This window comes from Cavia porcellus, unplaced genomic scaffold (assembly GCF_034190915.1).
Source record: "Cavia porcellus strain 051 isolate PalLab524CR breed Dunkin Hartley unplaced genomic scaffold, mCavPor4.1 scaffold_26, whole genome shotgun sequence".
Lineage (NCBI taxonomy): Eukaryota > Metazoa > Chordata > Mammalia > Rodentia > Caviidae > Cavia > Cavia porcellus.
In genome coordinates this window covers 37235939-37250766 of record NW_026947509.1, presented here as the reverse complement: position 1 = coordinate 37250766, position 14828 = coordinate 37235939, and the positions used below count along the sequence as shown (strand labels likewise).

Sequence of the window (14828 nt, the reverse complement as noted above, 5' to 3'; positions counted from 1 at the left end):
ACACTTTGCCTGTGGCAAACACACAGAAAAATGGTCTTTGCCTGTTTTCATTTGGCTCATTTATTCCAGGACTTAGGATTCTGCTCCTAACAGTGCATGAGTTCAGCACATGTGCTCAGGCAGAGCCATGCAGGCATGCTCACACGATCCTGCCCCAGTGGGGATTCCCATCATCTGGAGAACAGATGAGCAAACTCGTGCAGTGTAGTGACAGAAAGGCATGCATGTAGGTGCTATAGAACCAAGTCCAAAGGAAAGCAAAGGAGTGAAGACTACAGGCTTTAGAGCAGGGGCTGGAGCACAGGGTGTAAGAGGATGGGTTGTTTGATGATAAACCTAATGGTCAGGAGCCTGGCTTGTTACATTCCACAAGTAAGCAGTAGCTTATTAAAAAGCCATTCCTGGGCTGGGGATTTAGCTCAGCAGCATAAGCACTGGCCTTGTAACCACATAATACCTGGTACCAATAAAAAAGAAAGAAAGAAAGAAAGAATTGTATACTTTAAAAAGACTATTCCTCTATCACATTGTGAACCAAAGAGATTATGGTCTATGCTTTGTGCCCTTATTAAAAAATAAGCTACTTACAATATACACTTTAGGGGACAACAACAAAAACAACAAACATAAAGCAGAATGGGAGGGACTGGGATTGTGGGGATTACAGAACCCTGAAATTGACTCCAAGAGGCATGGAGCTACCTGCACCCATCTAAGGGAATTTGTGGGTTGGTTCACTTGGTGAGGTGTGCTGATCATCTAGGGAAGGCCTAAGAGGAAAGTGGGACTCAGGGGGCACTGATGTGTTTGTGGCCCATATAACTGAAAGAAAGGATGGCATTGCTGTGACTTGAGAGTCCCTGGGAAAGGCACATCAAAACCATGTCCCAGTGGAAGAGACTCTGCAAGTGAGGACCGAAGGTACAGTGTGATTAATTTTCTTCCTGTAATTTGGTCGCCTGTAAAACCATGGCAAACACAGCAGAGGGTTCACATAAAGGTTTATGGCAGTACTCTACCTGCAGGTCGAGAGTTCAAGCACATGGCATGGACACCTCTTTGATTAGGCTACACAGCAGGTGAGTGTTACCTTGTTCCCCAAGTACTAGGTGTGCACTTCCCCTTTTGGATTGTGTCCATCTGCATCTTCTCTGTGCCTCTTTGGAGCTGCAAAGAGGCACACGTGACTCTTTGCTCTGCAGGGACACTAGTGGCTGTGCCTCAGGGATGGGCGTTATGTGTGCCCTCGCTCAAACCAACACTCAAAAACTCTGCAATTGATGCCCCCGTCCAATATTAGCCTCAGCTGAAGGAGCGACTTCAAATCAAATAGTGTGAAGTCTGAAACCCTTCATCAAGGAGTCGTGGTCATAGTCCACCCATGCGAAGCTCGGGATAAAATACTCCCTGTGTCGGGAGGAGCTGAGTGGGTTTATGATTATGAGATCAGAAGTGATTGTGCAAACCAGTATGAGAGTGGCATGCCCAATGTTACTGTCATAGTTTTGATGTTTACCTGGAAACTTGAGACTCTACAAAATAAAATAAAATTAGGAAAAAAATATTTTAGTGTCTTTTTCTTTTAATTTTATTTAAATAAATAATAAACAAAACAGATAATGAGTAGAAATAATACATACTTTCAAAGAAAAAAATAAACAGTAAGAAATCACTAGTTGATGATTACAGATTGTCCTCTTACAAATAGTTATTAACGATACTAAAGTGGAGCATATAAAGTAGGGATTCAAACAGTGAGACTGCAACCAATTCTGTTCAACTATTGAACAAAAACTTAGAAATATGGTTATCAATCCTATACACTTAAACATGCGTGCAGTTATCCATATCTTCAACTATGTTTAGATTGAACAAACCCAAGCAGGCTAATTTCACTTTGAACAAAGAATAGTACTATTGCTGGGTTTCACATTATGACACTCCAGGATCATCATTGGGTACTTTAGTGTCTCTTTTTCATCAAGTATCTATTCATTTCATCATGTGTCATACAATCAGTTCTCATATTTTTAATAGATTCTACACACGCATGAGTCTTAACATGTATTTCTATCCTTCCTATATTAGAGGGAGAAACAAAATAAAGCGCGACAAAACAAAACATTCCTATAAACACATGAAATGAAAAAGACATATAAGATCATTGTACAAGGGGTTCTACCATAGTTCCTGTGTTGTCTCTTGTTATCTTCAATAAAATCATCTATATCATCAGACATAGTATAATTGAATATATTAGTACATAACAGTATTAATAAAAACACAACTTTGTGTATAGTATAAAACTTCAAAAACAGGCAGTAATCAAACCAGAATGTGTATTGTAGTGAATCTTGTCATCTTTAGTGTAGCTGCCTATACTCTCAGACTTGATACTATCAATCATATCAGTTTTGAATAAAATATGTTGATACCAAACAGCAATCAAACAAACAAGATTTAACTAAGATTGGTCATGATAAAGCAGTATAAGTCATACAGGGCTCTAGATTAAGATAATAGGAAATTAAAGATGATTACTGTGCTATATCCTGATGTTTGTAGAATAGCAGTTTGTGCCCTCAAATCTAATGCAAGTAGACAAACTGGGACAGAATAAAATCTATCTAAGCAGAGTGGTGCAAGTAATTTGGGTTTTAAGTCCTGATACACTATTAAAAATATGTTCTTCCATCTTTTTTAAGACTCTCCCTTCGCTTTCACTTCCTCAGGGTATGCTGTGAATTTTTGGGTCTGACCAAGACCCTTGGTTTTAAATTGGTGGGGAGCAACTTGCTATTCATCTAAGTGGTTCAGAACCTTCTCTCTGCTGGACTTGATCTCTAATTGTACTCCTTTACCTATTAAAGCCTCTCCACCCTATCCACAAATACTGGTCTAGTTGCCCCTATTCCTCTCTGGTTCTCTGTCACATAGAGCATTGTTTTCTCATATTTGATTTTCAGCCCATGTATTCTTTTCATGTTAATTATATTTTCTGTAAATAGCATCTCAGTGGACTCTGCCTCCTGATCTATTCCACGTGTGATTCTCTCTCTCTTTTTTTAAATTTACTGTATCAAGGCCATCTATATTAGAGATTATAACCAAACTTCTCTGCCTCATTTCTGTTATGCTCTTTTTTTTTGCCATCAGTTGTCTGCTTATCTTTTTTATTCTCTTTTCTGCTCCATTCATTGAGGCCTCTCTGCCACTGCTCCTGGAATCCTAGTACTTTTCTCTCTCTCTAGAATGCCCTGCAGTATTCTCTGTAGAGTTGGATTGGTGTTTGGGAATTTTCCAAGTTCCTTGATGTCTTGGAAGCACTTGTTTCTCCATTAATTTCTAGAGAAAGTTTATCAGGCAGGGTATATCAACCTGGGCTGGAGGTTATTTTCTTTCAGGGCTTGAAATATTTCACTCCAGGCTCTTCTTGACTTGATGGTTTGTGTCGAGAAGTCTGCCATTAGCCTGATGGGCCTTCCTTTATAGGTGATCTGTTTCTTGTCTCTAACAGCTCTTAATATTCTCTTTTTATATTGAATTTCTGGGCTTGATTATTATATGCCTGGGTATAGCTCTGTTTTGGTTGTAGGTGGCTGGAGTTCTCTATGCCTCATACATTCGAATATCATTTCCTTTTCCTATGTTTGGGAAGTTTTCCTTAATTATTTCTGTGAATAGCCTTTGTAGTTCCTTTGTTTGTACCCCTGCTTCTTCATTCACATTCTTTATTCTCAAGTTACAGATGCTCTTGTCACCTTCTAGCCTTTGTAGTGTTACTGCTTGTTTCCTTGTTATTTTTAAAAAGTTTTTCCTTTCATAATCTCACAATGCAAAACTGTCCTCCAGTTTGGATAATCTATCCTTAGTTTCTTTCAAGTAGATTTTCCATCTTTCCATAAGTTTTTAATTTCCAGGTCATCTCTTTGAATCTGCTTCATGTATTCTATATTTTCTTTATATTCTTCATCAAATGGTTCTCTGCTTTGAGTTCCTCCCCTCTTCTGTCTGTAACTGCTGAGAGGTGCTTATCATCTCTTTTATTAATCTTCTTATATCTTGCTTTACTTGGCTAAATATTTCCCTTTTGAACTCATCTATGAGGTCCCGAAGATATCTCTTTATGTCCACTGGTGCTGTGTCTGATATTGCATGTGTGCTGTTCTCGTTCTCCTTTGTATTTACCTGTCCTAGGTCAATGTTGTCAGGGTTGGGACTTGGGGACTTTTTGTTGTTGTTTCCTCTTCCCATCTTTTCATTTTCTTCCAGGGGGCCCCAGTTTCTTTCTTTGTTGGTTACAATTCTACTGAAGCACACTGGCTAGGTGACCCTTCTCACCGCAGTGCGCCAGTGAGTGTCAAACAGCGGCAGGGTATGCTGGCCCCTCCCCTCCAGATCAGTCAAGCTGCTGCAGCCTGCACTATATCACTGTGCTCAGCCTCCCCTCCAGATCAGTCAAACTTCTGAGGCTTCACTGCATTAGTGTGGTTAGTGTGCACTGCCATGTAGGGAATTAACTTTGGATAACCTATTGGGTCTCAGCCAGGTAGAGTGACCAAGGCCAAGCTCACTCCACCAATTCCATTCGGGAAGGGAACAACTGACTGAAGTCACTGCTGCCCCTTGTTATTGTCAGTCCTGCCCAAGCCCAGAATGTTGTCTGATGGAACTCCCCTTTCTGTGGAATGACTCCATTCTTGTCACTCACCACAGATGGATAAAGGCTACCTGCCAGCTCAGCTCTCCATTTGGCTGCCCCCCGACCTCAGTATTACTGTGCCTCCAGTGAGTCAAAGAGGCAGGACCTCAGATAGTTGGTAAGTCGCCCACTGCAGCAGGAGCACTGAATGTTTATCTGTTCCAAAAATAGCACCGGGACTGTATGTTTAATTGGTTCTTCTCACCTTAGTTTCTTCATGGGATGAGGGAATTCATCTCCCTCTGTTTGGGGTCCCCACCCTGTATTATGTTGAATTCTAAGTTGATTATCTCAGGGAGTCTCTGTAGCCGGCTGTTACCTATCTGCCATCTTTGCTCTGCCCCAAAGTTAGGAAAAAATAAAGCACAGGAAAATAATAAACATGTGTATGACACGATGGTTAGCAGAGTTACTTTAGAGATGGATGATTTTCTCTTTGCTCTTTTCTTCTGTTTTTAAGTTGTTTATGAAGAACTAAAGTATTGTAAATTCACAAAAAGATGATAATACTAAGGCAGAATATAAGACAAACCTATCTTTTCACTTTTCTCTAACCTTGTCAAGTCCTAGAATATGAAGTGACAAGGGGGATTCAGGAAAGAGGCAGAGGCAGCCTTAGATGTTGGGGCTGGGACTCTTTGATTGTGAGGGGTCCTCACACTGCTTGAGGGTGAGGGGTGCTGTTGCTGTCCATGGTTTATTCAGGAGCTCCTAACATGGGTGTGTGTTTGTGTGAACCTCCCTTACCTGGTTGTGTTTTCTTGGGAGCCCAACAAGTGCCTGTAGGTGTGTTACAATTCCTTGAGTAAAGATCTTTGGGCAGGATCTATATGAATTTGAAAACTATATAGAGAACACGATAGGGGTGATTATTAATAGTAACCTGTTTACTGAGTGAAGTTTAAAGCAAGAATCCTTTCGACTTTCCCCTCCAAATTGCATTACTTTCAGCCAATAGGAATCCCGAAGCTAGGGTCTGGCTAATGGAAGATCAGGCAGCCTCTGGCAATGGTGTCACGGTTGCTAGACTTGCTTGGAATCCCTCAGCCTCCACCTCAAAGCTGGCGGGTATGAAGAGATACACTGAGGATCACCCAAGGAGAGGGACCAGGAAGACCACTGTGACCAAAAAGGCTCAGGCCTTTTTGCGGGTGTGTGGCGTCTCATTTATGCTTTGGGGATCATGCTTTTCCCTTAATTGTGTGTTAGTGTGTTACAATCTTTAAGGTACATTTCTGTTTATGTAAGTTGTATTATGCATACAGTCTGCTGTGATTTGAGGGGTGTAGAGACGTGGAGCTGGGGATTGAACACAGAGCCTCATACACGCTAGGCACATAGTGCTCTACATTGAGCTATGGGCTTATACGGTTTTTAAGAAGCAAAAAGGGACCTTTTGGCTGAATTTCTAAAGTACTCACTCAAATACAGTATGCAGGTCCTCAAGAGCGTAGCAGGCAGTGCAGTTTGGAGATGAGAATATTTACATATTTTGCTCATGGAAATCTGTGGAATTTGTGAATCTATTAAAAGTTTGGGCCTGGGTTACAGGATAAAGTAACAGCCTGCATGGAGGGAGAAAAGTCATGACTCACATTCCCGGGCACAGGGTGAGCCATTCTCTAGGGGGAAGGCAGGGCCAGGTTGAGTTTATTAACATGCAATTTAAGATGTTTGATAAAAACACATTCTTCAGAATATTTGACTCTGTTCCTCTGTCTTAAAATTTCTGAACTTTACTGTAACAATTGAGCTGGTTTAAGTGCGTGTAGTTTCTTTAAGTGAGGTGGGATGGAATACAGGTATGGATGACCTACATTCATTTTGAACATTTGCTAGATTTCAAATAATTCCTTGTAAGTTCCCAGAGATCTGGATCACTGTTCCACATCTTTTTTTTTTTTTGTATTTATTTACAGTGCACAATAAGTACATTCATTGAGTGGAATCTGGACAAGTACATACCCCTTACTGAGTTTTTGTGTTTCCCTGTGGGGAGCCTTTTCCTGGACCTACTCACCATCCAGGAAGTTTGTATTTGTAATCCTATGGAAAATGTTTTGAAATTCCAGTGAGTTTATTCAAATCTGCCCCTTCCAGTTCAACCCAAGGCGAGAAAGACATAATTATAGTTATAGGGAGCCAAGGGATCCTAAGCTCAGCCTGGATGAAGGTTCACAGGAACAAAGACCTCAACCTAGGGCCCAATCTGGGGTTTTATTAATTCTCCATGAGGGAGTGGCTTGGAGGTGAGTGACAATGAAAGTGGCAGGAAACACATGACTGCTTTGAGCTGGGCTATGTAGGAGGCCTGAGATCACCTCTGCCACATGGAAAGAAAAGCAGAGTTATGTGCATAACACAGGTGAGGTAATACCTAGTGTTTTGGGGTCATTACTTCAGCTCTGAAGTGCAATCTTTTGGGCCCTGCAAGTCATGGCCTTTTCTCTGCAGACTTGATCCTGCTGACAGCATGGAGTATACTTCATTACTCCCAGATAAACCAGGGTCTTTGGGAGTCACAGGGCAGGGAAAGAAGGATTGTCTCTTGCTTCGAAGATTACACATCAGCTCCTCAGCCAGCCCAATTTACACTGATGAAAGCCAACTGTAGGGATAAGAAAAGTCCTAGCCAGCTCTCAGTATATCAATACTCACAGATAGGGCCAAATTTATACAAAACAGAGATAACTGCTCTTCTTTCAAGGACAGTCATCTAGGCCGGACTTCCGTTCCCTCCTTTCTTTCCCTGCCTTGAGTTCCCTTCCCATTTCCAGGTAGTCTATCTCCCTGTTTTCTGTCATATACCTTTTCTTTTACTCATGAAATGACAAGCCATGTGATATTTTTCCCTCTGTGTGTCTGATTTGTTTCATGTAGCATCATGATCTCAAAGTGCAAGCACTTTCCTGTGACAGCTCCAGTTTAGCTTTTATGGCAGAGTAATGCTTTGTTGTTGTATAAATACCACAATTTTTATCCTCATCTGATGGTGAACACTTAAGTTGCTTCCAAGATGCACTATTTCTGAGAACCATGAGGTCATCGCTTGTATGAATGTCTCATTTAATCTGGGCCTGCTACAAGATGGCTTGATTCTTCCTACTCTTTTACTCCATAGATTCTTAGAAGAGTGACTGATACATGTTTGTTCAAAACATGAAATGTCTGAGTTGAAGGGCAGGTACGTTTTCTGTTAAGATTGTCACATCGCTGTCTTGGAAGCAGTATCCTTTAGCATTCTCAATATTGTAGAGATAGTATTGACTATTTCTGTACATCCAGCCAGCAGTTTGTGAGCCATTTCCAGCAATAAATTCGGGGGCTAAGGAAAAAAAAAAACCTGTTCAAGAGATCAGTGGAGATACCTCCATTACTGCAAACAGGTGTTGGTGGTTGTGATGGAATATGGGAGTGTCTGTGTGTGTGTCCCCATGAAAAATTCAATTTTGCAAAAGATGCCACAGCATTTCCTTGAAAGCTTCATGGCTCCAATTGTTGATTTCCTTCTCTCTAATGGGAAGATGAGGAGTTCAATGAGAAAGAGTACTGTGTTCTGAAAGAATGTTATATTTTGGGTAGATGTACACATGTCTGAACATCTCAAGGGATGCATCTTATCTTTGTGACAAAAGTAAGATTTTTAAATTCAGCTGAGGAAATCTCCATAGCAAAAAAAAAAAAATCACTATTCTCATTTGAATTTAAATTGTATCAGAAATCTATACATCTAGTAAGCTTTTTTCCCTAAGAAGGAATATGCATAGTTAGCAAAGGTGGAAATTCTCAAAACTAAGGTAAATTTTGTCCAAAAATTGTGTGTGTGTGCATGCACTTGGCTATCACTGCAGTTTATTTAAGCTTGTTTTCTTTTTCAAAAAAGTGGATATATCTGTAGCAGTATGGATTTAAAACAGATGAAACATTTAAAATTTTAATATACATAGGTGGAGATTTTTCATCACCAAAGTAGTTCAAGCTCACAATAAATCAAGCAAAATAAGCAGTTATTTTCCTTCCTTAAAACAAACCATCCTTCCTTGGAAAATACCACAAAAGAAGGAGTTTTTATTGAGTCAACATTTTAAATAAAATGGAGCAAGTTTATTAGACTTTTAGAAGATCGCTGACAGTAAATAGAAACAGAGTAGCAAAGGAGATGTCAGGGATGCATGGTCCTCAGAGGAAAGGAAGACATTCAGAGACAGAAGCATGAACAGGAGATGGGAGGAGAATACTGGGGATCCAGAGCCCATTGGATAATCCCTTTGGGTGGCTTTGGTGCTTAGAGGCATTCATTTCCTTGAATTTAACTATTTCTGGTCATTTAGAAGCTTTTCAAGTGGGAAGGTCCTGGACAGCCCAAAGAGATCCACCTCACACACAAGGGCAGATAGATCAGCCAAGACCAGATTAAAGAGCTCCCCACTTCCACCCCCACGCCTACCACAGCCTGCCCGGGGCAGAGGCCAGGCCACAGGGCTGGGAAAGTAGCACCTCTGCTGAGTGCTACAGCCACCACCGAGGGATAACAAGGGACTTTCACCCTTGTCCTCGGATGCCATTGTATAAGATGCCCACAGAGCCTTATAAAACCTGAAACTACAGACCAGAATCAAATAGGAAGATGCCACAATGCACTGGGATAATATATATCAGACAGGACGGCAGATTCCTCACCAGGGGAAGGAAGGGGCCCAGGGAGCTCTTGTAGACATACCTAGCAGCAGCACTGCTTCTTGCAGCCGCACTTTTGCTGACAGCAGCACTTCTGCTGGCAGCAGCCCTTCCCGCAGCCGCAGCCACAGCCACAGCCACAGGAGCCGCAGCCACAGGAGCCGCAGCCACAGGAGTTGCAGCAGGTGCGGCGGCAGCAGACGACCACGGGGGTGCTGCAGCAGCCCCCACAGCAGCCAGCGCAGCAGGGGCAGCAGCCAGAGCAGCAGCCCACCCGGTAGCATCTGCAGGTGGTGCAGCTGTTGCAGCCACCACAGCTGCCACAGCCACCACAGCCACCGCAGCCGCCACAACCTCCACAGCCACAGCAACCCATGGTGTCAGTAGAGAAAACACAGCTGAGGGGAGGACTCAGGTGAGGAAAGACTCAGGAGAGCAGGATCTGATGCGCCTCCTTTGGCTCCCCTTATATGCTGCTCCTCCTTCCTTGTTTTCCCCAGTTTCCATGGAAGGATCTCACAAGACCTTTTGCCTACTTCCTTGTCAAGGATCTCTCCAGGATAGCACTGCTGTGTCCAGACTGTGGTCTCTTAGGAAGCCTGGAGATTCTGCCTATGACTGGAATAATTATGTGATGCATCTTAGTCCAGAAGGGGGAAATGGTGGCTAGAGAATCCACAGCTTCAGGCTTCAGTGTGACCCTGGGTCTCACCCACTGGCCATGGTGGGTGGGATCGGAGTGTTCAACTCACAAGCCTGAACTTCTGAGGTTGCTGAGCAGCAGAGCGCTGAGCAGGAAGATCCCTAACAACCCCTGGTCCTGAGAGGCGTGTCAGAGGTGGAAGCATGTTTCAGGTTTCCTCCTCTTGGGTTCAACAACTGAACTTATCCAAGAGACCCCAGCTGCAAGATGAGGAGCACCAGCACTCAGGGACCTGTGACCCCATGAAGCCAGTTTATCTAAGTTTTAGGACCTTCATTGTCAGCCCAAGAGGGGCAGCACGGTGATTAATCCTGGGAGCACATGTGCATCTTCCGGGACTGACTTAGTTCCCAAGTGAGCCAGGCAGCCTAGTGTTCTGAGGTCATCAAGCAAGAACTTTACCTGCTAGACTCAGCATGGCACTTCAGCCTGGCGGGGCTGGACACAGAGCCCGAGAGCTAGAGCCCGGGAGATTCTGGGTCATGAGTCCACGGAGCGTGGCTGGGCTGAGAGCTCAGGCTGGCTTCAAGAATCCTAAGAGAGCCTGGCAGGAGGCTCGACCCCCCAGGATGGGAGTTTCCTTCCTCTGTTTTCCCAGTTCTTTGGTAGATAAGCAACAATCGAACCTCCTTCTGGCACCTGACTTATATTTTCAGAGCCTGACATCACACAGTGATTTTATCATGACTTTAAATGTAAATGAGTTATTCTGATGAATGAATTCCAGACAGCGAGAAAAAGATGGAATACCTGGCATAAAACAGTACAGGGCCTATGCTGATCCTATTGATTCTGGTTTTCCATTCATTCCTTAGGGAGGTTTTGCTTACTTGAGTATCAGATAGGAACCTCTGCAGAGAAAAGAGTGCTTTCCCTGACCTACAGAGACTGTGAGGGCTTTTGCCTGGTGTGGGTTCTTCCTCGCATGTATTTGCATAGGGTTATTCTTGAATATGTGAGTCATATGTGTATTTCCTAAGACCACACTTGGTCCTTACCATTTGCTAGGCTCTCCTCTGAGGTCTCGAGACAGGAAAGATGGAAACACTTGCTTTCCCTGGGTACTCATACATGTTAGAAGTGTGTCTATTCTAAGTCCTGAGCTTAAGGGAAGAATCAAGGTTAAAGGCAGCAATAACAGCGGGTCACGCTGTCAACCAGGAAGGACATGAGAGACCTCGTGAGGCTCTCAGGTAACTGTAAGAAACACTCACAAGGAAGGGGTTGCCGTTCAGGACTAGGTATATAAGGGTCCCCACAGGATGCAGTATCACACTCTTCTGTTCTCCTGAGTCCTCTCTCCTCCCTCACCTGCTTCTTGCCTACTGACACCATGGGTTGCTGTGGCTGTGGAGGTTGTGGTTGTGGCAGCTGTGGTGGCTGTGGCAGCTGTGGTGGCTGTGGCAGCTGTGGTAGCTGTGGTGGCTGTGGTGGCTGCGGTTGTTGTGGAAGCTGCTGTGGCAGCTGCTGTGGCTGTTGCTGCTGCAAACCTGTAGTCATCTGCTGCCACCACACCTGCTGTGGCTCGTGTGGCTGTGGCTCCTGTGGCTGCGGCTCCTGTGGCTGTGGCTGTGGCTGTGGGAAGGGCTGCTGCCAGCAGAAGTGCTGCTGCCAGCAGAAGTGCTGCTGCAAGAAGCAGTGCTGCTGCTAGGTGCTGGTGCCCTAGTTGTAGTGTAGGTGCTGTTCCCCTGGTGAATCTCAGTCTGCTGTCTGCAGAGTCGCGGTGTCAGTGGCTCAGTTACAGGTGTGGTCTCTGCCCTATCGACTCTGTCCTTGCTGTGAGGATGGCAACAGGACTCTATACGCCTTCTCCCCTGACATGACACACAATGTTTAATGCTTCCTGTTCTAAGGTGGTGACCTCCTCCTGCATGCTGTGCAAGGACCAGGATGAAGGACAACATGATTACCAGGTTGGTAAGTTCAAGTGATGGTTTCCACTGTGTTTTCTGCTTTAAACCTTTTTTTGATCTCTGTGTTACTTCATCCTTGTGAACTGCATAGGAAATGTCTCTTCTGTAGCCCGAGTTTCTCTAGACAATGCCTTAAAGTTTATTAATAAAATTCTAAAATAATCCCAAGTCTTCCTTTCTTTATCTCACTGTGTTTATTTTCATTTACGTGCCACCCTTTATGATCTTCCCCGAGGTGTGGCCTTGGAGAATGCACAGATAATCAGGACTGTGTATTACATACAGGCCTGTCACACCCAAGACTGCACACACATAGTGCAGAGCGATAACGAGTGTGGTAAATGTACACACTGATGTGAGGCGCTGTGGAAGGGTGTGACGGCACACTGCTGTGTGGGAGTTGGTGTGATTCAGAAAGCAGGACCTGCCTCCAAAGGAGGTGGCAATCCCAGAATATAGGAGTCTGGGGCAGGAGGATCACTGCAAGTTCAAGATCAGCCTGGGCAACAAGGTGAACTCAATACCAGCATGAACTACACAGGGAGACCCTGGCTCAAAAGACAAAGAAAAGGAATGGAAAGAAAAGAAAGGAAAAAAAGAAAGAGGTGGCATTCCATATCGGGTTTTGGGAGTTGCTAAGATTTCGTCCTTAGAGGTGTTTGGGGGCAGGTTTTCCAAGACCTTTCCAAATGATGGAGGAATTTGTGGTTGAAGACATGTATGGGAGCTCAGAAAGTTTAATTTGCAATCGGTAATGTGTCAATGTCAATAGTCAAAAATAAGAAAGAAAGGGAAGATAAAGTTCATGACTGAGGACCTGTGGTTGTGAGAAGTGCTGCTGCCAGCAGAAGCCCTGCTAGAGAGACCCGGCCAGGCCCTGGACAGAGGCAGCAGGGAACTCTTGTTCAGATGCCCTTCTCCCCTCAGTCCTTTGAGGATCAGAGGGAGTTTGAGCCACTTCTGTGTTGCTGAGGCTCTGGTTCCAAATGAAAATAGTACCACAGGACTGCGGAGTTTTAAGCAAGCAGGCAGGTGCCACTGGTTCCAGAGGCCCGGTGGCCTGGTATAAGTGCCCTGTGCACTTTCCCCAGAGTCCTGCTTTTTTGGGATCCTTGCAGCTTCTGGGGGCACTGGAGCAGTTCAGCGGGTCCGAGGCATGGTACTGGATTCCCAGTTCCCGCTGAGCTTGCTACACTCTGAAGTTCTAAGCAAGCAGGGGAGCACCACAGGTTCCTCCCTCAGTGACCTTCTATCAATCCAGGGAACTGGGTGCCACAGTCCCAAGAGCTCAGAGAATAGAGGAGGATTTCCAAAAGACCCTGAGGAAGCCTAAGCATAATACTCGAAACACTTGAAACACAGAAATATGGAAAATGACAAAAGTAAAGACCAAATTACAACCTCAAACCTTCAGTCCACACTAAGAAACAGTAGGAATGATGTACATAGAAGAAAATGTATGCCATACACCTCAAATATTGGACGAAATAGCAACTGAAATAAACAAGCATCTCTGGGAAGCTTTAAAGGAATTCAAACTAGAAATAATCTCCCAGGTAAAAGAAGAAATGATAAAAGAAATGAAAGAGATGCTGAGTATATCTAAAGAAGACACAGTTAAAAATTTAGAAGAACAAACAAAAAGATAGAATTGCTAGATGAGCAATATAGGAAACAAGCAGAATACATAAAGCAGATACAAGCAGAAATCAAAAATTCCACTGAAAGCTGTAAAAAACCCCTCAATGAAAGTGAAGATAGAATTTCAGACCTTGAAGACAAGATTGCAGCTAGTGAACAGGAAAGGAAGATCTTTTAAAAATAACAGGAAATCAGAAAATAACAATTCAACAAGTGCAAGATTATGCAAGGAAAAACAACAAAGTTTTGATAGGGATTAATGAAAAAGGAGATGACATAAAGGATGTCAAGACATAATTTAGAGAAGTAATAGCTGATAATTTCCCAAACATGAGATCAGAATCTGACATCAGGATCAGGGAAGCACATGGAACTCAAAATAGTCATAACCAAGATAAAACTACACCCACACATATAATAATCACCATCCCAGAAATCAACATAAGAATAGAATATTGAAAAGCTGTCAGAGAGAAAACACAGATCTCTTATAAAGGAAAACCTATCAGATCCACAGCAGACTTCTCAGCACAAACAATAAAGTCAAGAAGGGCATGGAATGAAGTATTCCAGATCCTAAATGAAAATGATTTCCAACCTAGACTGATGTATCCTGAAAAACTGTCCTTCAAAATCAATGGTGAAATGAGATAGTTTCATGACAAAGATCAGCTGAAGAACTTCATGATCACCAAGCCAACCCTGAAAAAAATATTGGAAGACAGTTTACATACACTTAGGAAAAAACCACTAAGCAAAGCAGACAATTAAACAGAACAGAAAGATAACATGTCAACAATAAACCAACATACAACAGTTATAACCATTAATGTAAATGGTCTCAATGTACCAATGATAAGAAACAGACTGACAGAACGGATCAAGAAACAAAATCCAACCATATGCTGTCTACAAGAAGCCAATCTAACAGAAAAGGATATTCACAGACTGAACGTAAAGGATGGAAAACAATACTTCATGCAACAGGAACCCCCAAAAAAGCAGGAGTAGCCATTTTCTTTGCAGAGAATGTGAACTTTAAAGCAATAATGATCAGAAGAGATAAAGAAGGTCACTACATCCTTGTTAGGAGAAAGCTTCAACAGGAAGAAATAACTATCTTAAATATATATGCATGAAGTTCCAGAGCACCCAGTTATATAAAATAAGCATTAACAGGAATGAAAACTCA

General features: G+C 43.1%; 1 protein-coding gene and 1 long non-coding RNA gene across 2 annotated transcripts; one reads left to right on the top strand and one right to left on the bottom strand.

Annotated features, from left to right (window-relative positions):
• Nucleotides 1-8784: 8784 nt before the first annotated feature.
• On the bottom strand, nucleotides 8785-9755 carry LOC134473138 (small cysteine and glycine repeat-containing protein 5-like). The gene has a single exon (XM_063236639.1). The coding sequence runs from the start codon at nucleotides 9753-9755 to the stop codon at nucleotides 9423-9425; it is 333 nt and encodes a 110-aa protein (XP_063092709.1). The 3' UTR covers nucleotides 8785-9422.
• A 1620-nt stretch (nucleotides 9756-11375) lies between these two features.
• On the top strand, nucleotides 11376-12157 carry LOC134473137 (uncharacterized). The gene is made up of 2 exons (XR_010043234.1): nucleotides 11376-11826; nucleotides 11936-12157. It is a non-coding gene; the product is annotated as an uncharacterized LOC134473137 (long non-coding RNA).
• The last annotated feature ends 2671 nt before the right edge of the window (nucleotides 12158-14828 follow it).